General features: G+C 41.2%; 1 protein-coding gene across 6 annotated transcripts in view; it reads right to left on the reverse strand.

Annotated features, from left to right (window-relative positions):
* Positions 1–241: 241 nt before the first annotated feature.
* Positions 242–23,541, reverse strand: part of LOC144689549 (KH domain-containing RNA-binding protein QKI) — a 732,880-nt gene continuing 709,580 nt past the window's right edge. For 4 of the 6 annotated variants that reach the window (XM_078556723.1, XM_078556722.1, XM_078556720.1 and 1 more), the window contains one exon: positions 242–4,230. In XM_078556723.1, coding sequence (XP_078412849.1) covers positions 4,205–4,230 — 26 coding nt within the window. In that variant the 3' untranslated portion in view covers positions 242–4,204. Of the gene's footprint in view, positions 4,231–13,274; positions 13,325–21,667; positions 21,709–23,541 lie in introns of those variants that run through there. The other 2 variants (XM_078556717.1, XM_078556721.1) reach the window with 2 other exon arrangements.

A 23,541-nucleotide genomic window follows, 5' to 3' on the forward strand; every position in this document is an offset into this window, starting at 1 on the left:
TCGAGAAACAATAATCATACAAGAGAGTCAAGGAAAAATGCTTGGATCTGCACTGCAATGTCTGCATTCCTTGGTTAGTGCATAGTTGTCAGCACCTGACTGCTATTAAGCATTAGTGACCTTCCAAGTGCAAGCAAAAAAAAAGCAACTATTAATGATGGATGTGATTAACTGGTTATAAAGTAGAAATGATTTAAAGAGTTCACAGGACAAACTTAACAAACTATAGGGCAAAACAAAGTTGTTCAATAAAATTTTATTGCCTTTCAATTCTTCTATTTACAACAATATGAAATTCTTGGCCTCAAAATACAAGCACTTCTAAATTATATGACTAGCAGTGTAGGCTACATCATGGGAACTTGGAAGAGGCCAAGTATTTTACTTTATCCAACATATTCCAGTTGAGAGTACTATTGTACACTTATAGGACAGTCTTGTATAAAATGCATTTGCATGTAAACACAATAGAAGTCCTGCCGTTTAAAAGTCTACATTTATAAAGCCCTAAAATATATCCAAAAATAGATGAATTTCTACTTGACACTATAATGCACATTTTAAACTACAAACAGCCCTCTTTTTGAATTTCAATGCTAATACTCTGCAAATACAATAAAATCTGACATTTTCATATACATTCCTGCTTTATATTTTTATATTTTTTTTAAAAGAAGCCACCTGTAATACTATTTTCTTTGCAAAAAAATTAAAAATGGAGATGATTACAGTAAAACAAAAGTTCTCAAGTGGAAAATGATAAGTCACAGCGTTCTGGAAACGCTCTATTTCTCTCTCTGTCTCACTCTCTTTCGTTCTCCCATTTCCCTCCACCCAACTTGGTCCACTTAAATGTAAAATAAGACTTTTGTTCAACAGCTTAACATGTATCAAAATTCTGAGGTTCCAAAATATTGTACTGTTGGCCACAAGACTAAAACAGAGGAAATGAAATAAATTATTCAGTGCAAAGTCAAATTTGTGCCATTTCAGCAAGGTAAGGTCGGTGTAATGCTTAATAATAGCATCCCTTTTGGTGGCCTATTCATCAGGCTGTATTTATTCACAATGTTATGTACATGGCCTCTCATTTATGGACATCATCCTCTTTAGGGAAAAAAATACTACATAGAAGAACAGCACATTTTTTCATGTTACGTAAGTGGGCTAAAATAGGAGTGCATTACCCACTGACAGCCAATGCAAGGCCATGAATTTGTACTGCATGGAATCAGGCATTGTTTCAACAATATCCAGGTATTTTAGCGTCCAAGATCATGATGCTAGAATATCTAATACTGTGAGACAGTTTGTTCAGTGTACCTGTTAAAAATGAAGAAAAGACTGATGCCTAGGTAATCATTTTACATTCTAGGACTCATCTATTGCTAGTACTTTTAAAAAATATCAAGAAAAAAAATTACTGTGCGTTAGTAATATTTTACCCTGCTAAAAATTTGAGAGGTTTTTAAAGGCCACAATATGCTCGGAGAAAACTAAGCACTTTTTTTTGTCTTTTATAATATACAGCCTATAAGGGCCAACAAAATGGCTATAATCTTTTCAATCAACCAATACACCTGCTACATATCCTCTGCTCAGTCCAAGGCTTTCAACAGTACACACAGGTTCAGTAACCGTGCAACACAATGTGGAGTTTATTCCAATTACTTCAGTCAGTCTGTCTATCTTGATATCTGTACCAAATATAATTCTGTAAAGTTACACTGCAGGGTCATTTTCTTAGCAGTAAGGAACTATGCACTCATTAACCCATCACCAATCCTAAATGCTTAGTTAAAAGTAATACAACTAAATTAACTGGAAAAATCTTTTTACTGTTGCAAAATGCATGCTTGAGAAACACAATCCTATGCAAAGAAAGAGAACCATCTAACTAAACAACCCATCAACAGCATTAATTAATATAGCCTGTAGAAGCTATTATATTGAATATTGAAGTCCTTCAGACCCAGTTGGTAGACACTGGCTTTAAACAGCATCTGCTCTTGAATAAATTAAGGTCCAAAAGTAATGCTGGAATACCAAGTCGTAATTTAGGCTTCCAACACAGCACGTAGATATTAGATTATCATCACCCGAATGTGAATATTTAGTGTTAGGGATGATAGTAGGGCATCAAAGTATTGGAACAAAGTACGCAAGGGAAAGCTGGCTTTTATTTTGTTTGTGGCATATTCTAGTTCTTCATTGTACTAGATTCTTCCACAAGTGTTCATTTTCTTCTCCCCATTAGATGTAATTTCACGTAAAATGTAAAGTGCGCTTAAAATATAGTACATTTCTTTACATAAAATTGGTTCACCTGACAATGAAAACAATTTGGATACAAAATGGACATGGGAACAAAGTATCTATGGGAAACCGGACTAGGGGTGCAGTTCCAGCTGTTGTTATCAAAAAGTAGAGAGAAAAAAAATGGGAAGGTTTATATGGCCATAGGTTGGATGCAATAATCACTTTGAAAATTAATTAGGTAATAAGAATCTGAACTTTCAAAATTCATGATGTGTTAGTGAGCCTAAAGTACATTAACAATTTTAAACTATGTTTTCCCACTTGTAGGTCTAAGGGCACATGACTAAAGCAACAGTTAGGCTGGGAAAATGAACATTCAGTTTCCTGTTAAGACCTGTTGTGTAAACTACTGGGAAAAAAAGAGAAAATAAGTACTCAGGATACATTGCTAACCCTATCTTAAGCATAATATGTCCAATGCAGATTTCAAAAGTTCATGGAGCCCTCAACAAGCATCAATAAAATCAGTACATATATAAAATTCATTTTCATGTGTAACATTTCACTGAACATTATAAAGGCACAATTAGGACTTCCTTTCTTCATGGAAAAAGAATTGGCCCTTTCTTCATGGAAAAAGAATTGGCTCTTTCTGAAGTATAGTTTTATAAAGCCTTTTTGGATTTGTGAGTAACTTTTTAACATAAGTGAATGCATTTTCCTTCCCTCCTCTAATATTAAACACAGGTTGACAGTTAGAATATGCACCCCAATGTTCAACAATTTGACCAGGCAGGGAACAGGAACACCAATATTCTCTTTCTCCAGCCTAATATATCTTTCCATCTCCTTCATCTTATGTGGAGAACTTCTATTCAAAAGTTCTCAAAAAGCTTTGCAACAAAAATCTTAAAAGAGTTGTTGGGCACAGTGATATTTGGCAGAATAAAAATGGACATGACTGGTCGTCAAAAACTAGACCATTGGTCAACTCCACTTGATATGATGTTGCAAAGCAGCACCCTTTCAGTCAACATGTTCAACAAAAAACAAGAACTCCAGAACTAAACTAACCTCGGTCTGCGGTCACAATCCTTTGGTAAGGATGGACCCGCATATCGTGCCTTCGAACTTTAGTAGCCACTGCACCTAGTTAAATTGCAACATTTCCAACACATGATTAGAGGAGTTTCCTAGGAAGTGATTGGTTAACTTATCAATAGCATTTCAACAGCAGATCAAAGATGGGTTTACATTAGAACTTACTACAAGATATCAGTTAAAAAACAGGTTAAGGCACAGCACCTTTATAATTTGAACATTTTACGCAGAAATTACTAAATAGAGTACAACTGTGCATGTTAATATTGCATTCCGTTTCAAAAGACATAGTCTTAAACCATTATTATCCATTTGTTAAAAATCCCACTGTATGAGATAATTCAATTAGATCAAGCGCAATTAAGTTTTACTAGTCACATAATCAGTGGAGTGCTTCTTGCAAACAAACAAGTTTTATGTCATCGTAACACTGAATCAATATTGAGATCAATTTTTTTAAAAATAAAACCTCTACAGATTTTAAAAAGTTCTTCAGCAATTGACCTACAAAATGCACACTTAGCTCAGAAGCTGCGAGCTACAATTTGCAAAGGATTAGGTGATTTGTAAAGCAAACACAGTATTGAATGAACCCTACACCAAACAGACAATGAAATACTTTACATGTGATTCCTCTGGGACAGATGTAACAAAATGGTAGGAAGAACAGTAGGCCAGAATTATAACAAATTGACCCAGCTGGTTTCCAATATGCGCACACATACACAATGCTAGTATTTCACTGACAGTCCGGCTGGGCTCATTTTGTCCATGGCTGCTGTGAAACTAAGCATTTGTTAAAGTTCAGATCTGATGAGGGTTCAGTAACATGGTTCTTGAATTCTTAACCTTTCGTTGGGAAAGCCATACCTAAAGATAAAGAAGGGAATTAGAATTATTATTATTATTAAGTATTATTCTTATACTTCATGAAGAAAAATATTGAGCAATTGTCATCTTAAACCTTTGAGTACCAGACATTCTTTGCAGCTCTCAAAACATTATTCAATGGTTTTTCCTTCATCACTCAGAGAAAGAGTTTTTGAAAATCACTCACACGGGATATTAATGGCAGAACAAGAAGCTTAAAGGGAATCATAGACATTTCTGGGACAGGTGTGATGAAAGCCAGCCATACTCACCATTTGTAAGGTTAGAGTTTTTCTTTTTGTGCAGAAAAGCCCAGACCTCAGAGTTAATCATGGATGATATGGGAGTGCGTGGCAGTTCCTGCAATTATCTGACTGAAATTGTGTTTTTCAAATACACCCTACTTAAAGTGATTCTATTCTATTTGCAGATGTTTTAAATTAATAGTGTGGTGCAGAGCAAGAATGGACATGTCACAGCTGTGACAATAAAATGTTTGTCCGTTTAAACATATAAAGATAGAAGCTTTATATACAGGCACATACAATACAAAGACATATACACAACATGTGGTGGTAATCCAGTTTTAAAATTGTTTCAAAACACTGAATTTAAAGCTGAAATGGCTGTTTGGAGATGGTATCACCAGTATGTAGCACGTGAAGGCCTTTGAATCAAAGATCAAGCAACAATGGTTAAGTTAAAAGCCACCTTTGAAGGGAAAGGGTATTATTTAAAATGCTAATTTGGTGATCAATAACCAGTGTTTTAACAAAGTTAATGAGTATATAAAATACTCATTTTAAAGTCTTTCAAAGATGGCCTTTACTTGGCTAAATCTTGACCAAAGATTTTGGAGTGTGTCATGGATCAAACTTTGAAGGGCAACATAATCAAGCTTGATGGCAGATTGCATCTGTAAAGAACTTAGGCACAAGGAAAACTATTATTTTGGCATACAGATTATTTCCTGCCCTTCAGGTTCTGTTCATTGCAACAATTATGGATACAAGTGAATAAAGATCCATAAGCCCTTTTGCAATTGTGATGTTTTAAAGCTTGTTTTTTTGAGGAGGACCCTAATTGAAATGGGAAACGGAGAAAGGGAAGCTGACTCTCCCAGTTGGTAAGGAAACTAAGACTGACACTAAGATGGGAAACCAAAACTCCTGGCTGAAACCATATAAAGGAACACAAAGTCATTAGAACTCAGTAGTTGATGATGATTTCTATGGTGCAGTACAGACAGGTAGGCAGAAGAAGACAGTGGCCTGAATTTTTCAGTTGGCAGGTGGGCTCGGCGGGAGCAGTCACAGAGCCGACCACCACCCGCGATTGGCTCCGCGCTGCCATTTTATGTGAGCGGGCCAATGAAGGCCCGCCCAGCGTAAGACCCGAGCGGTAGCGTTCGCTACCTGTGCGGGTGGGGGGAGGAGGGAGAGTCGGGGCCAGCGCTCTTTCGCGCATGTGCGCAAAAGAGCGCATCAATCTCCCTGAGGCATGGAGCTGCCTCAGGAAGATTGATGCGCTTTTGAAATAAATAAATGGTTAAAAATTTAATTAAACATGTCCCCTCATATGACAGGGTCACAACAAGGGGCATTTTTTTATATTTCAGGATTTAAAAAAATTTAATTAATAAAAGCTTTGGGAAACCTCATCACACTTGTGGATGAGGTTTCCTAAAAAACGTAAAGGCCGCTTGGCCTTTTCGCCTGCCTGCCAGTAAGGTTGGACAGGCAGCGTAAAGTTGACCTTAATTACTTCCTTAATGGCCTTAATAGGCCGTTTAAATATCGAGGGCACGCAGCCGACTCCACCGTGCGCCCGATGAACGAAGCATCGCGAGACAGCACAATGATGTTGGGATGCAGGTGTCATTTTACGTACTGGCATGTCGGGCCTGCCCCCGCATACTGACTGAAAATTTCAGGCCAGTGGCTAGATCCAGAAACTGTGAATAAGCAAATATATAGTTGCTGCAGCTATTTCTGTTGCTTGAAGATAACATTGGTGGATCTAAGCTATCCAGACAAGGCTGAGGAGGTTCTGCAGGCATGTGTCTGTGGAACTCAGGTTGGTTGTGCGCTGCTGTTGGCTAAGGATCAGATTAGCTCCTGGAAGGGGAGAAGCTGAACTCTTTGTGAGGAAGGCAGAGTTTTGAAGGACTTTGTAACTGAGATTGATGGCCTATATTTTGAGTGGACTGCAGAGCCAATTTTTAAGATCTGTCTTAGTTTTATATGCTATTTAATGTGTAATTTATAGTTTATAATCGACCACAATTTGTCAGTTAATTCATGTTTAAGCTATGTTGATTCTGGGCTTTAGAGTATAGGTTGTTTCCTAAGATAGTATTTAGTGTTTGCTTTGTTTGACTCTTGTATCGTAAAAAGTCTTCTATTTTAAACGGTGGAATCCTCTGGCTTCATTGTTTTGGTGAATAACCGGGATTTCAGATTTCTTCTTTTTTTTAAAAAAAGTTACTGATCTCTAACTGAGAACATGGCCTGAATTTTTCCCGCATCGGGCGGGCTCAGTGGGAGTGGTCGCAGAGCTGACCGCCACCCACGATCAGCTTGGCACCGCAATTTCACGTGGGCGGGCCAATTAAGGCCCACCCAGCATGGATTGTGAGCGGTAGTGCTGAGTGATACCTGTGCAGGGGTAGTGGGGAGGAGGGAAAGTTGGGTCCAGTGCTCTTTTGCACATGCGCGCGATAGAGCGCTTCAATTTCCCTGAGGCAGCTTTGTGCCTCAGGGAGATTGAAGCGCCTTTTATGGGAATTATTAAAAACATTAAAAATTTAATGAAACATGTCCCCTCATGTAACTGAGGTGGGACATGTTTTTATTTTTCAAAAAAAGTTTTTATTCAATTTGTAAAAGCTTTAGGAAACCTCAACCCGCTCGTGGATGAGGTTTCCTAAAAAACGTAAAGGCCGCTTGGCCGGTTCGCCTGCCCGCCAACCGTTAGGTTGGGCGGGCAGCGTAAATTTGAGATTAATTAGTTCCTTAATGGCCTTAATAGGCCTTTTAATTATTGGTGGGTGCACAGCCGACTCCGGCATGCGTCTACCGAATGAAACATCGCGCGTCATTTTACGTTCCGGTGTGTCAGGCCCACCCCTGCACACCGACTGTAAAATCCTGGCCCATAAGGCAATGGCGTCTCTTTCTGCTCCTGCACCGTTACTTCTGTTGTACCCCAAGAATCTATCTTTGGTTCCCCCCTATTTAACTACATGCTGCCCCATGGGAACATCATCCAAAAGCGCAGCATTAGTTTTTACACTTCTGGTAATAACACCCAGCCCTACCTTATCAGCACCTTTTTGTTGCTAAATTACCAGACTACCTATCTGATATCTAGTACTGGATGAGCAGAAATTTCTTCCAATTAAATATTTGGAAAACTGAATTCATTGTTTTTGGTCCCTGCTCCAAACTCTCTTCCCTAGCTGCTGATTCCATCTCACTCCCTGGCAACAGTTTGAGATTAAACCAATCTTTTACAACCTTGGTGTCATCTTAGACTTCAAGATGAGCTTCTGACCATATAGTCACACCATCACTAAGATCGCCTATTTCCGCCTCCGTAACATTGCATGACTTCTCCCCATTTCAGCTCATCTGCTGCTGAAACCTTCATTCATGCATTTGTCGCTTCCAAACCCGACTATTCCAACACCCTCCTGGCTAGTCTTTTGCATTCTACCCTCCATAAATCTAAGGTAACCCAAAACTCTGCTGTCCCTGTCTTAACTCACACCAAGTTCCATTCGCCTATCACACCTGCATTCACTGACCCACATTGCTTGACTGGGAGCCAAACTCTTGATGTTAAAATTCTCTTCCCGGTTTTCAAATTGCTCTATGGCCTCGCCCTCCCCACCTCTGCAACCTCCCAGATATTTGTGCTACTCTAATTCTGGCCTCTTGTGTATCCCTGACTTTAATTACTCCACCATTGGTGGTTGCACCATCAGTTGCCTAGACCCTAAGCTCAGGAATGTCATCCCTACATCTCTCTGCCTCTCTTTTTGCCATTAATACACTCTTTAAACCTCCCTCTTTGACCAAGCTTTTGGTCATCAGGTGTAATATATCCTTATGTAATTCAGTGTCATATTTTGTTTTATAATGCTCCTGTGAAGCATCTTGGGGTATTCTATTACGCTAAAGGCGCTATATAAATATGTTGTTGTTTGTTGTTGCATGCCAATAGATGCTTACATTTGTACCACCCAAATACCTTCTTGTCAAGAGGTGCAAAGAGCAGCTGGAAGAATTGTGAGCTTGTGTAATATGTCATAGTGCATAAAGTAATATGTTTCATCTGTTATTGCTTCTGTGTATTATTTTATTTGTAAATAAATTTGATCCTCCACAAAATAGTTAAGTTTATGCTGCACTAATTGACAGTTGATGTAAGGGGCATCCTATGCATTCACCATAAACAATTTGTGATCTGGGTTAATTAGTGGACTTGGGATATGTTAAGTTGATGTAGTAGGTAGAAAATAAGTTGTGAAGTTCAGTTCATAAAAGACAATTGATGTAGAAAAACTGTTGTGATACCAATTACATGAAAAAAGGGTGTTGGAAAGAATGTCTGTATGTAAATTTTCCCTCACACGAGTGTACAAAGTTCACATCTCAGGTCTCTCTATACAAGCACAGCACCAATATCAAGATTATATGAAGACAACCCCAGGTGAGACTGGAGTTACTCTAATCCATCCTGCATTTCTACACAATAGCAGGTGCGAGTGTGACATGAGTGCGTCCATAATTGGTCAGTAAATGCAGGCCTAGGGCCAATACTAAAAATAAGCTTACAAGCAGGTACCATGCGAGGGACAAAAAACATGGGGCAGATAGACTTTAAATACTGAGACTACTGTGAAAACTGCATAAGTGGACGTTCCCAAAAAATGAACAACTGCAAATTATGAACTATGGACAGCCTTCAATGCACAAAGCCCTTTTACAGCTTTTACAATTTAAAATTCCAAAATAAATGTTGGCTTTTTCAGTGACACACACCTCGTGGATGAATGAATGAATAAAAACAGTTGCAAAGTTGCTGTATCTGAAACTTACAAACACATAGACAACAGGCAGGAAGCCTGTCCCAACCACGATTGCTGGATCATCGTAACTAAACAATTCTTCTCTGCAACCCCTGCCTCAGCCACAATAGCCATGTAACCTCCTTGTAGAGGCAAAAGAGCAGAAGAAACCATGGCTAATAAGGTGAAAAAAAAGCTCTGAAATTCTTTTCTGACCCCCTCAGGCCATCAAAACCAGTCTGGGAGATCACATGGACCAAGTGTCACCCATAAAGATACTTACCTTCTAGATGATGCAGTCTTTACCCCATTCAGGAACCAGTCAAGTTCCCTCTTGAAGACATGAAGCGTTAGCACACACCACATCAGATGACAATGTATTCCAGAAACTCACAATTCTCTAGGAAGAGAAGAAGAACTTCCTAATATCCCAGTTTATTCTTACCCAATATCTTAAACTGAAAAATCCAGCAATTAAGGATGCTATCCAGCCTTTTAATTACTCCACAGACCTCGATCACCACTCTTCCGAGTCTATGCTACTCTAAAGCAAATAGACCAAGGTCCTTGAGTCTGAATAACTGAAGTTTTTTAAGCTGGGAAACATTCTTGTACATCTCTGGATATTTTTTAAGGCCACTACATCACCTACCATATGGTGGGACCAAAATTGGCAACAGTATTCTAGCTGCGGTCTGACCTGCAGCCTGTATAGTGTCAAATTGGTGTCCTCTGATTTATACTGAATGGTTCTATTAATACAACCTTTTCAACTTTCGCAAAGTCAAGTCACTGGTGCTTCCCCTTGCAGCTTGCTTCCTTTTTGTCCCCAAATTCTCCTGAATCTATCACTTTTCTGAGGTCAGTTTATACAGGTCATTGCAAGGCAGCAGCATATTTTGTGAAAGAAACAGTACCTGTGTCATGTGAAATTTTCTATTCGACAAAGACTGTTTTCTTTCACAAAACCCTTGCTGCCTTATGCAGACTTGTATTCGCTGACCTCACCAGTCTCCTGAATTTAGGAGTATGTGCAAACAGCAAGAAAAGTCATCCTTTCTTTCCCAGCACCACATCCAAAAACTTTTTCAGTAGCTGCTGGCACCACCTCTCCCCCGACCCTGCCATCGTGTTCTTTCTCTCAGCTTCTGATATTGGATATGTTTCTTTGGACAGGTTTGGCTTTGGGGAGTGATCAGACAACAAATGGTCAGAGCTCACGTATCAAGCCTCGAGGAATACATTCCATGAGTTGACAATCCTAACAAACTCAGAATGCACATAGGCATAGCCCATGTGGTTGTCCGTTGTCTGAGAATGTCATTGGGAACATGTTCCATTGACAATGTACTATACTTGGCACATCACTTTTGCTGTTATATCTGTTTCCAATCTTAAATTATTAGAATTTTTGAAGCTGATTAGGTGCTGTTAATAATCTCAGCTGGTCCTTCTGGATCTTTGGATTTTTTTAAATAATAAAAAGAGTACCATACATAACCATTTTGAACATAAGGATATCTACAAAAAAAGGACAGTTGATGCCGACCCCTTGGTTGTCTTCAATCTACAGGTTTCACTGTAATTCCACTAAGAACAGGGGAAGAAGACAGGGAATTTAACTGGTTTTTTAAATCATGAAGAGAGTTTGACCAGGTGAATGGACAAAGACTGTTTTGTCTGCTTCGGAGAAAAGGGGCCATTAAGTTAAAATTGTGACTAAGAGAAAGTGAGGAAAAGAGTTAAGAGAAAATTCCTTATGAATGGAACTGTCACAGCATGGTACATTTGTCACATGGAGTAGCTGAGGCAGAAGCAACTGAAATTTTCAAGGGAAAAGTGAATAAATATTTTAAGAAGTGGAAGAAACAAGGCTATCAAGAAAGAGCAGGGTAGTAAGATTAGTTTTGGATTGCACATAGTAAGATCTGGTGCAGGCACAAAGGGCTGAATGGCCTCCTTCTCTGTAGTACCATGGATGGCAGCCTAAGAATTTACAGAAAGCTGTTCATTTCAAAGAAACTACATATTATACAAAAATATATTACAAATAGTACATTAAAAAGGAACAAGAAAGTAATTTAAATAACTTATACAAATTTTATTTTCACTTTTATTAGGCATAGAGGAGGTCTTGTGGCGCAGTGGGTAGCGTCCCTGCCTCTGAGCCAGAAGCTCCAGCTTCAAGTCCCACTCCAGGACTTGATGGCCTAGGAAGGTGCGTTCATTACGCGGCCAAACAGGTTGAGCATCAACTTGTTAATCCTTCCAACACAGGCCAATGGCAGGTGGTAAGAGCGAGAGAGATTTCTGGTCAGCCACGTGATGGAAAGAATTTGGAGCCTCTACCATCACTATCCATACCTCCAGGTTGCAACATTCATGATGTATATTGCCATGGCAACTCGGACTCCTTGGGGGCCGGTTGGATCAGATTGGCATCAACAGCACAGGGTTCAATCCCCGTTCCCTAGCTGGGGTGGATTTGGGACCTGTCTCCTTGCTCCCTTGGTGGAGGTCATGGCACTGTCGTTCGGACCTGCCTTCGGACAGAGAATTCAAGATGACGACAACATGGATAATCATTCCAGTGCAGTGCGCGAACCAGCATTCCTTCCAGCCATTATGATTTATCGTTTTCCTCACAGTGGTCCAGGTAGCCATACCAGTATCTAAAGAGATACCAAGCCATTTACAAAAGTATTTCCCTTTTCCCAGCAAAATCTTCTTTCTATATATCACATTAGAATTAAAACATTTGTAAGGGTCAAATAGTATTCCTGCAAGGCTTTATTTTTTAAAATGTCATGTTTCTGTACTTGAAAAGTTGAAAAAGTTAGGTTTCATTTTTTTCCCCAAAAGGATAGTTAATAAAGCAAAATTTGAAGTCTTTGTATTTTCCATGACAGGTTCTTCTTAGCGTATGAGCTGCAAAATTATTCACCTTAGTGCAAGTGTCAAGTCTAATTACATAGGAGTAAAAACACATTTTCAATGCAGTCTTTTTTCTGACGTGTACTTCTGCTTCTTGTTCTTCTATCCTGGTTAATAAGGAGCCATCCATAATTATGGTATTTACAGGAATTACTTTATCGCCCTCTCCTAAAAGAAACCTGCAACAATGGAAATTGTGTTTATCTGGAACTTTAATCACAGCTCATCCCACACAATATGTATTTGTGAACATGTTAATGATCAGACTCAAGCTTAACAGTGAAATTTATGGAAAAAGAAATTCTCTAAAAGGAGTCATGGTTTATTTTACTATTAATCGTAGCCAGCAGCTTGCAACTTCTCAAGCTCACTCTGCCTTGCATTAAGTTCTGTCTGAGGTTCAGGTTGGATGATGTGGCCAAATGAATTTAAAAACATCCTTTTCCACTCTGTTCAGAAATGGACCTCCTTTTCAGATGCCTCACATCACATACAATTGAGATAAGAGCATGTGATTGTCTTGCTATCATGTCTCTTTCACTCAAGATAGTAACAGTAAGTGCTGTTACAGACAGGAAGGGGATTAATTTAAACAGCCCTGATTTCTCCAATCACTACCCATCCGTAAACAGAAAGGTGTTTTTGTTTTCTGATTTCCCCCTTAATAATTGGTGGCGTATTTTCCCCAACTCTTCAATTTTGGAGTTATCCAATCCTCTATTAATAACGCCATAGCAAATGCAACATAAGGTCAAATAAGGAGGGTAGTTTACTTTACACACACACACAAAATGTGTGAAGGGGTTTTGTATCTTCCACCCCTTTTGCATTCATACAATGAAGAGGGATAAGGGAAAGATAGGGGTTCAGGGCAAAGACCACGATAAAAATAAGAATTATGGTTTCAAGTGAGTCCAGAATCCAGAATCAATGGCCAAGGAAGGTTCCTTTAGGTGGCTTTGTTTGGCAGAATTCCTGGTCTTGGTGCTAGGAACTGGGTTGCAGGTTGAGTCCGTTGAAGATGCAGCGAAGTGTTCTTTTTTCTTGGGTATTAGTTCACTCTGTAGGTAAAATACAGGGTTCTTTCTGGAGATCAAAGAGAGGTGGAGGTCCAAGACAGGCACTAGCCGAGAGTCCGGTTATCTTTGGAGTTTAAACCGTAACTGAAGATAAAATTCAAAAGCTGTATAATTAAAGGAATTCAAATTTCTCGGTCATGTGACAGGGTGGTTTCGGGGCGAGCTATTCAGCTGACCCATTGGCCTGAATTTTCCTGTCGGCGATTTGGGGGTGGGGCCCGCTCGCTGACGGGAAAATGACGCAGGATGACATCAGGAGGAACCCCTGACGTCATCCCAGTCCATTTAAATCTTTAGGAAGGCGGGCGGACAGCAAAATCAGCTGTTCGCCCGCCGACCTGTCAATGGCCAATTGAGGCCATTGACAGGGTAATTAAGATAATTAAAGACACGGCCCGTCCAACCTTAAGGCTGGCGAGCAAGCCAGGAGCCCCAGTGGGCTTCTGATAATACATGAAACCTCATCCACTGGCAGGATGAGGTTTCATGTCCGCTTTAAAAATGTTTAATAAATTTTATGTGTTATTTATTAACATGTCCCATCTTGTGTGACATTGTCACGTGAGGGGGGACATGTTAATAATTTTTTTTATTTTTTAACTTTGTAACACTTTCACTGATCCCCCTGAGACAGCACTTAGTCTCAGGGAGCAGTGCGTTTTTTTGCACGCATGCGCAAAAGAGCGCACTTTGATAGATGGGGAATCCCTCCCCCCCCGCACAGGAAGCGCATAGTGCTTCCCGTCGGGCAGGCCGCTGGGCAGGCCTTAATTGGCCCACCCACTTAAAATGGTGGCGGGACCCGCTTCGGTGGCGGAGTTCGGCTGCCCGCCCACCAACCAAGGGCAAAATTCTGCCCATTATGTTTTGAGCAGATAACTGAAGAATCATTTGTACAACATTGGAGATGATGAGTCCACAACAGCTCTGCCTTTGTCCAGGGCTGACTCGTGCGGACGTATCATCTACGAATCCTTTGTGTTGGCTTGGCTGGAAGGTTTACACAAGTCACATTCCAGGAAGATGATGAGGTAGGCTTTGTCCATGGGAACAGCTTAGAATCTTCTAGAAACCAGCATGTGATCAGTTGCAGCCATTTTATCAGCCCAGCAATTGTCCATTTTGAAAAACAGAGAAAATAACTTTATAAAGTAGCCAGGCGATGTAGATATATATATATATATATATATATATATACTTTTTTCCTTCCTGTCTCCTGGACAGGACAAGCCTCCCCCATTCAAGAAAAATAAAGTGAATTCCATTTAATTTAAAAAAATATATATATCTGGTCTTTGGAAGGAAGAATAGAAGTGAGGAAGTGTACATGCATTCTCTCATTCACTCCTGTAAAAACAAACATGCATAGCTAGCAAGGGGGAAGGTCGGTTCCCTGTTACGTTCTCAAGGTTTAGACATGGGACAATGTGTCAGCCAATGTGAGTAATTTATTTTGTTGGTTAAAAGGCTGCAAGGTCCAACTCCAGGATAATGGTGGGGGGAGCTCCAGTATACTGGGATCCAGCAGGTGTTGGGTTTCCTGCCTGACCTCGAGTGGATCCCTGTGAATTTCTTTAAATTTCCCAAGCGGGGCAGTCATATCCTTCCACTGTTCTTGAGTTAGGGTTGCTGAGTGGGCATTTGACACTCAGGAATCTGCCACCCTGGCAGCCAAGGGTTCAATTGGGGAAGTCTGCTTCACACTTGACCCCTCCTGGCTACCCTCAGATGTGTCCACCCCCTGGCAGACACTCACTGGTTGACTGGGCTCTGGGTTCAATTTGGTTCTAACTGTACATGAACTCCTCTTGTGGTAGTCCCATGGACGATGGAGTTTCAGGGTTACTGTCTTTACCTGACCCGTTACCTTAGGGAGGGGTTGGTTCCCAACCTGTCCCATTTTGTTTGGGACACTACTGCCCTCAGGTGGCTGTCCAGCTCCTGCTGCACTGCCCTGCAGCTCATCAACTAGGTGATGCATCTCCCTCACTGTCTGCATGTCTACTTGGGGCCTTCCCTGTTCTCCCTCTAAGGTTGGAAAGATGGTGTGGGCTAGCGGGCTAGCCAGGCCTCCTGCTCATCCAGCAGGGGTACAGGCTTCCTGTATCTTTGGGATATTCTCGTTCACAGGGGTTGGGCTAGCTTTGGCACTGTGCCCTGTGGCTCTTCAACTGGGCGAGGCAGTTCAAATTTGGAAAGACAGGTTTGGGTAGGCAGACTTGGGGTGCTGGATCCTTTTTTAAAAAATCTGGGCAAGATAGTTTTCTCACCAACTGAGTATCTATTCAGGGACTTTCTTGGCATCCCTCTTCTAAAATTGAAAAGAAGGTTTCAGACAGCCAGGCCTCCTGCTCATCCAGCAGCAGTACAGGCTCCCTTCTTTTTAAATTTGCTGGCCGGCCTGGGGATTTTCTGTGCCCCTCCTTCTACCCGGGGAGGATTTTGTTGGCCCTCTTTGGCTGCATCTCCTCCACCCTTTGCTACTCCCTGGCTCCTCGGCTGAGTACTGCCCACCTGTTTTGGATGCCTGGGAGTTAACTGCAACACTTGCTCTGCCTTTTGGTTAGTGGCAAGTGTAGACTTGCTCACGGGGTAATGACTTCCCCAATGTAGTTACTGTAGGGGTGGGACAGTCCCTATTCAGTCCCATGTCCTCTGGGACACCCTGGCTCACACGGTGAGCCATGTGGGTCGTTGACTGAGAGAGGCAGCTCCCTCATTATTAGTTTTGCTGCCCAGGAATGGCCCTGTTCCCTGTTTCATTTAGCAAAGAAGGTGTTAGCCAATTTGGTCTCTGGCTCACTCCCTCACTCTTTTGAAATCAATTTTCCTGACCTCTTTTACTTGTACTGGCCTCTCAGCCTTTTAAATCCAGGTAGCTTTCCCTGAGCCACCTTATCCCTGATGGGTTCTTTCGCCTCCTGGAGGGTCTCTGATCTTTTTTTCAGCCTTTTGCCACATTGCAGGGTTTTGGTGAAATTGTATGGGCTGCCCAGCTTCTCTGCATCACTCTGGCTTCTCGGGGCACAGTGCTTGGAATCTCACCAAGTCATTTCCCCATAATATTGCTGATTCCCTCTGCCTCCTTTCCATCTCCTTTTGGAATTCCAGCCCTGCTTCTTGAGCTTTTAATTTCATTTCAGCATCTTTTCCTGGTGAGCCCATTCTCTCTCTTGTTCTCTTTTCAGGAACTCTTTCTCTAGTCTCCTCTTATTCAGCTCTAATAGCCGCTTTGTGGCTAGGGTAACTATCTTGAATACAGGTCTCCAATCATTGTTTGATTCTGAGTCTTCTATCTGTTCTGGATAGGGACTGAGGTCTAACTTTTCCAAAAGTATCTGGAGTACCTTGGGCTTTTTGGCCTCAGGAGGAACTTTCACCTGTATTTTCCAGACTACAAATCTTAATTGTCCCCAATTTAGGGAGACTAAGGTTTCAGTAGTTAGTACTCCGTTTTCCATATGAATCTTTGTAGTATAATTTACCATGTGCTCTACTATGATATTAGGAGAATTTGCTGTGGTAAGTTACTTGCCTTAAAATTAGTTCCAGCTACCGAATTTTCCCTCTTTTGGCTTCCAATTGAGTCTTTTATCTCTAATTTGGCTCGTCTCTTGGACTCTGGTCAAATTAAAATTGGGCTTTCCCGGACCTGAGCTCCCAATTTCTGTTATGGACAGGAAAGGGATTAATTCACAGCTCTGATTTCTCCACTCACTATCCGTCCATAAACAGACAGGTTTTGTTTTCTGATTTCCCCCTTTTTAAGTGGTGGTGTATTTTCCTCAATTCTTCCATTTTGGGGTAATACAATCCTCTATTTATAACCCCACAGCAAACTTGAGATAAGGTAAAATGAGAAGGGTAGTTTATTTTACACACACACACAACCATAGAACCATAGAACACTACAGCACAGAAAACAGGCCATTCGTCCCTTCTAGTCTGTGCCGAAATATTATTCCGCTAGTCCCATTGACCTGCACCTAGTCCATAACCCTCCAGACCTCTCCCATCCATGTATCTGTCTAATTTATTCTTAAAACTTAAGACTGAGCCCGCATTTACCACGTCAGATGGTAGCTCGTTCCACACTCTCACCATTCTCTGAGTGAAGAAATTCCCCCTAAACCTTTCCCCTTTCACCCTAAAGCCATGTCCTCTCGTGTTTATTTCTCCTAATCTAAGTGGAAAGAGCCTACTCGCATTTACTCTGTCTATTCCCCTTACAATTTTGTAAACTTCTATCAAATCTCCCCTCATTCTTCTACGCTCCAAGGAATAAAGTCCTAACCTGTTTAATCTTTCCCTGTAACTCAACTCCTTAAGACCCGGCAACATCCTAGTAAATCTTCTCTGCACTCTCTCAATCTTATTGCACAACATGCAAAGGGGTTTTACAACTTCTGCCCCTTTAGCATTCACACAATAAAAGCGAGACAAGGGAAAGATTAGGGGTTCAGGGCAAAGACCACAATAAAAATAAGAATTATGGTTTCATCTGAGTCCAGAGTCCAGAATCAAGGTCCAAGGAAGGTTCTTTTAGGTAGCATTGTCTGGCAGAATTCCTGATCTTGGTCCTAGGAACTCGGTTGCAGGTTGAGTCCGTTGAAGATGCAACAAAGTATTCTTGTATCTTGGATATTAGTTCACTCTGTAGGTGAAATACAGGGTTCTTTCTGGAGATCAGAGAGAGATGGAGGTCAGAGTCAAGTTGCTAGCCTGGAGCCTGGTTCTCTCCGCAGCTTAAACCGCAACTGAAGATAAAATTCAAAAATTGTATAATGAAAGGAATTCAAACAGCTCAAGTCTCGGTCATGTGACAGGGTGGTTTCAGGTCGAACTATTCAACTAACAAGGTGCCCTTGTGAAAACCCATTGTGCTTTGAGCAGGTAACTGAAAAACCATTAGTACAACTTTGGAGATGACAAATCCTAAACAGCTCTGCCTTTGTCCAGGGCTGGCTGTGCAGACATATTGTCTACAAGTCCTTTGTATTGGCTTGGTTGAAATGTTTATACAATACCAGTCACATTCCAGGAGGATGATGAGGTAGGCTTTATCCATTAGAACAGCTTAGAATCTTCCAGAAACCAGCATGTGATGAGCTGCAGCCATTTTATCAGCCCAGCAGTTATCCATTTTGAAAAACAGAAAAATTAATTTTATAAAGTAGCCAGGCTGACATAGGTATATATATATTCTTCCTGTCTCCTGGACGGGACAGTGCCTGTGCTTGAATTATCATTTATCCCCAACCTCACAACCACCATTCTTCACCACTCCATCATCTCTAAACTGCCAGATTGGCTGGCATCGAATACTGGATTAGCAGAAATTTATCCAATTAAATATTGAAAACAACAAAGACATTGTCTTGAGTCCCCACTACAAACTCTGTCCCTAGCCACTGTCTCCATCCCTTTCCCTGGCGATTGAATGAGGCTGAACCTGACAGTTCTCAACCTTGGTGTCACATTTAATCCTGAGATGAGCTTCTGACCACATATTCCCGCCATCACCATGATTGCCTATTTCCATTCCTTAATACTAACCAACTCTGCTGCTGCCTCAGTTCATCTGCTGCTGAAACCCTCATCCATGCCTTTGTTACCTTTTGACTTGACTAGTCCAATGTACTACTTTCTGACCTCCCATATTCTACCTCTCTGTAAACTTGAGGTCATCCAAAACTCTGCTGCCTATGTCCATACTCACACCAATTCCTGTTCACCCACCAAACCTGTGCTTGCTGATAGGCTCCCAGTTAAACAAAGCTTCGACTTTAAAATTCTCATCCTCGTTTTCAATTCCCTCCAACGTTGCTCTTCCCCAACTCTAATTTCCAATTCTGGTCTCTTGCACATCCCAAATTTTAATCCCTCCACCATTGGTGGCCATGTCTTCAGATGCCAAGGCCCAAAGCTCAGGAACACCCTCCTGAAACCTCTCCACTTTTACTCCTTCAAGACGTTTCTGAAAATCTCTCTCTTTGACGATCTTTTGGTCATTTGCCATAATATCTTTTCTTTAATAAGGAAGAAAATCTACGGACAACTCAACAATCACAAAACCTGGGGCAGAATTTTGCCCTTGGCATGCGAGATTGGTGGGGGCAGGCGGACCACGATTGACAGTGCACCATGATTTCACGCTGGTGGGCCAATTAAGGCGAGTGGCAGCGCTACATGTGCGGGCAGGGGAAGGAGGGCAAGCAGGCCTAGCATGAATTTCGTGCATGCGTGCAAGAGGGCACTGAATAATCTCTGAGGCACAGAGCTGCCTCAGGAAGATGAAGAGGATATTGAGAAAAAAATTTTAAAAATAAAAATGTCATAAAACATGTCCCCTCATGTGACTCTGTCACATGAGCAGGGACATGTTTTTAATTCAATTGTAAAATTTTTATTTGCTTTAGGAAATCTCATCCCGCCCGTGGGTGAGGTTTCCTAAAAAGTGCAAAGGTCGCTTGGCCTTTTCATCTGCTCGCCAAACATTAGGTTGGACAGGCAAAGTAAATTTGAATTTAATTACCTTTTTAATGGCCTTAACAGGCCTTTTAATTGTCAGCGGGTGCGCTGCTGACTCTGGCGCGTGCCCGCTCAACGAAATATCGCGGGACTGCGTGATAACATCGGGACGCTCGCCCGACATCATCACGCGTCATTTTATGCTCGGCCAGGTTGGGCGCACGCCTGCCCACCAAGTTTAATATTCTGCCCTTGATGTAAATGGCAGACACAAGAAATTTTAAAGGTGCTCACCAGATCCCCTTTATACAATGCTCCAAAGTGAAGCAGTCTTCTAGCGCAAGGTGTGCTTTAATGGTTCTCTTACCACAGAAAAAACATTATGAAAACAACAATTTCCCCTTTATAGTTCACTGCACTCCATTTTAGAACACTGTTATAAATGGGGTCCTATTGTATTGTCTAAATTTAACTGCCAATTTTCAATATATCAGTGCGCATCATAGATGCAGGAGATCAGTTCTGTTTATCATGATATTAGTTGCCAGAATGTTATTCTGCAGTTAATCTCAGGCACATAATTGAGTATTTTATCTATATAAAAGGAATTTGAAAAAAAGAAACAGGAAATACCTGGTTCAAAATCATCTGCTAAAATGGTTGAGTGAGTGGAACCATAGGCTCGAATTTTTCCTTTGGTGGGCGCGCCCGATTGGCGGGCCCAGGAGCGTTCGGGAAATGGACCGCCGACCACAATCAGCCCCCAACCGCGATTTCACGCTGGCTGGCCGATTAATGGGCAGGCAGTGTGAAACGCATGCTGAAATGCTCAGCACTGCCAGGGCGGGGAGCGGGCGATGATGTCACCATGGGCATGGGTGAGCGCCCTGAAAGCAGACATCTGCCTCAGGGAGCTGCAGACCTGAAAATCATCAAATAAAGGTTTTAAAAGCTGAAAAAAATGTCCATGCATCACAATCAATCAGCTGAAAATATAGCTGATAAAAATGCTGCCCATAGATACTTTATTTTATTTCATAACGGAAATCTCATCCTGTCCTTGGATGGAATTTGATGAAAAATGCAAAGTCCACCTGGCCAATTCGCCCATCCGCCAACCGAAAGGTTGGACGGGCCACGAAAAATCGGAGACACGTGCACTGTTAATGAACTTAATTGCCCTCTCAATTGTCAACAGCGCACTTCTGACTTTTGCACGTGCCCGCCGAGCGAAATATCGCGCAAGTGCACGATGGCCTCGGGACGCTTGCCCAACATCTTCTCGTGCGATTTTATGCCTAATCAGGTTGGGCGCATGCCCGCCTGTAGGATGTAAAATTCAGCCCATAATTTTAATGTGGGCAGAATATTAGCTCAGTTGCTGGTGAATCTGAAATAATTCTCAAGGAGAAACACTTCAGTAACCAAAAGCATACCAAGGTGCCTTGTCCTCTGATATAGACAATGGATTTTTTTTTGTTGTGCATCTTGTGAACAGATATTGATAAAGAAGGATGTGGATGTCCCCTGGTCTCCTCAGACAGAATTAAAGCATTTGACTAAATCAATAAGCTGTCTTCCACTACTGAAAAATGAACTCCTGAGCCCAAAGTCACCTATACTTTCATGTGTGCTTGTTTCTTTCTATATGTGCTTGCTTCATACAGCAGCAATGCAATAAAGGTTAAATGACTTCAAAGATATCAAACATACCAAATAGATTTAATTCTTAATATTTTATTTAGACAGTTAGCATGACTATATCTAGCTCAAAATATGTAAAGAATAACTCTGAGAGTGTATTGTAAAGTTGTAACACAATGAAAGAATTGGAAGAAGCCTGGACTAATGATACAGAGAACCTGAATTGAAATCCTACCATAGCAGTTTGGAAATTTGATTTCAACTTTTTTATTAAATCTGGAAATCAAAGACAGGCATTAGTAAGATATAAAAGTGATCAAGCAGCTTTTGGATTGTCGTAAAAGAAACTGGTCCACTAATGTCCTGTAGGGAAGGAAATCTGCCATCCTTACCTCGTCTGGCATCAGTATGACTCCAGTCGCAAACCAACGTGGGTGACTGCCATTCAAAGTGGCTTTGCAAGCCATTCAATCGTATTGCTACAAAGTTGGTAACCACTAACACCATCTCAGGGGAAGTAGGGATAGACAATAAATACTGGTCTTACCAGACATGCCAATATCCTGAGAATGAATAATTAAAACAGAAATCCCTAGAACTTAATTTTAGGGGATCATTAAAACCCCTCAAAATTCACACAGCTCATTTTAACAAGCTCCTAATTATATATATTTTTACATTTAATGTTTAATTAACCTTTCATATTTAACATTAAACATTGTCAAACTTAGCTCTCCTGATGGCTCACCTTAAAAAGGTTGGATGTAACTGAGTCACACAGACCAGGAAACGTTAAATTTGAGTCTCACGCTGTGCTGAATTAGTTGCATTCAGAGGAGAAAGGAGCACGAACCCTACAGTTAGCTTTAAAGTTTCTAGTCTAAGTTAGCTCTGATGTACCCCTTTTCCCCCAGTCAAACAGCTTGCTGACATTTACGATCTTGGCTCATATATGGAGGATTGTCATGTTCGGAAACTGTGGTGGAATGTGCCAACAGAAATGAATGCCTTCAGTGGGGAAGAAAGGGGAGGAAGGGAGAAAATATAAATCAGTAAAATAAAAGTTTGACTTTTCCTGATTCTATATTGCTCCCTCATTTTCTCTTAATGCCTCCACCCCCAATTCCCATCATAGCCTGAGAAAAAAGAATTTTTCATAAAACTATATAATGGCTTCCTGAGTGATAAGCAAAATAGCTTTACTAGAAAATATATTACATTTTATGAAGTTATTAGCAAACCTGTGTTGATTATAGCAGAAGTAACTGTACAACATTCTGAACTGCTTAGTTAGTTATATGCTGTATTTTGGATGTTTCTCTAAATGGAGTTCCATTATAAACAATAAGGTTTGTGGAGTTCTTTGCTTTTATTATAGGCCATACTTCATGACCACTCTGGAGTCCATTTTTCTATCAACCACAGCAGTAGATTTAAATTATGCACCCACTCTACTCAACAAATTACTGACAATTAATATTTATACACTGCCTTTAACGTAATAAAACATCCCAAGGCACTTCACAGGACCACCATAAAACAGAATATGACACCAAGCCACATAAGGAGATATTAGGTCAGATGACCAAAAACTTGGTCAAAGACAGCATTTTAAGGAGTGTCTTAAAGGAGGAGCATGAGGCAGAGAGGCAGAGAGGTCTAGGGAGGATATTACAGAGCTTAGAGCCTAGGCAACTGTGAAGGAATGGCCAATAATGGTGAAGTGGTTAATATCAGGGATAATCAAGAGGTCAGAATTAGAGAAGCGTAGATAACTGAGGGTTTTGCGGCTGGAGCAGGTTATAGAGATAGGGGTTGAGGGGCGAAGTCATGGAGGGTTTTGAAAACAAGGATGAAAATTTTAAAATGAAGACTTAACTTCCTTGCAGCTCTTGAAAGGGCCTTGTTTTTGAATAAAATATCTATCGGCAGGATTTTTCATATGGCGGGCGGGCTCGGTGGGAGTGGGCGCGGAGCCGATTGCCGCCTACGATCGGCTCCGTGCCACCATTTTATGCGGGCGGGCTAACTAAGGCCCGCCCAGCGTAATACGCCATTGGTAGCGCTCAGGGCTACCTGTGCGGGCGGGGGGAGGAGGGAGAGTCAGAG

The sequence above is a fragment of the Cetorhinus maximus genome, chromosome 14, assembly GCF_964194155.1.
Source record: "Cetorhinus maximus chromosome 14, sCetMax3.hap1.1, whole genome shotgun sequence".
Classification (NCBI taxonomy): domain Eukaryota; kingdom Metazoa; phylum Chordata; class Chondrichthyes; order Lamniformes; family Cetorhinidae; genus Cetorhinus; species Cetorhinus maximus.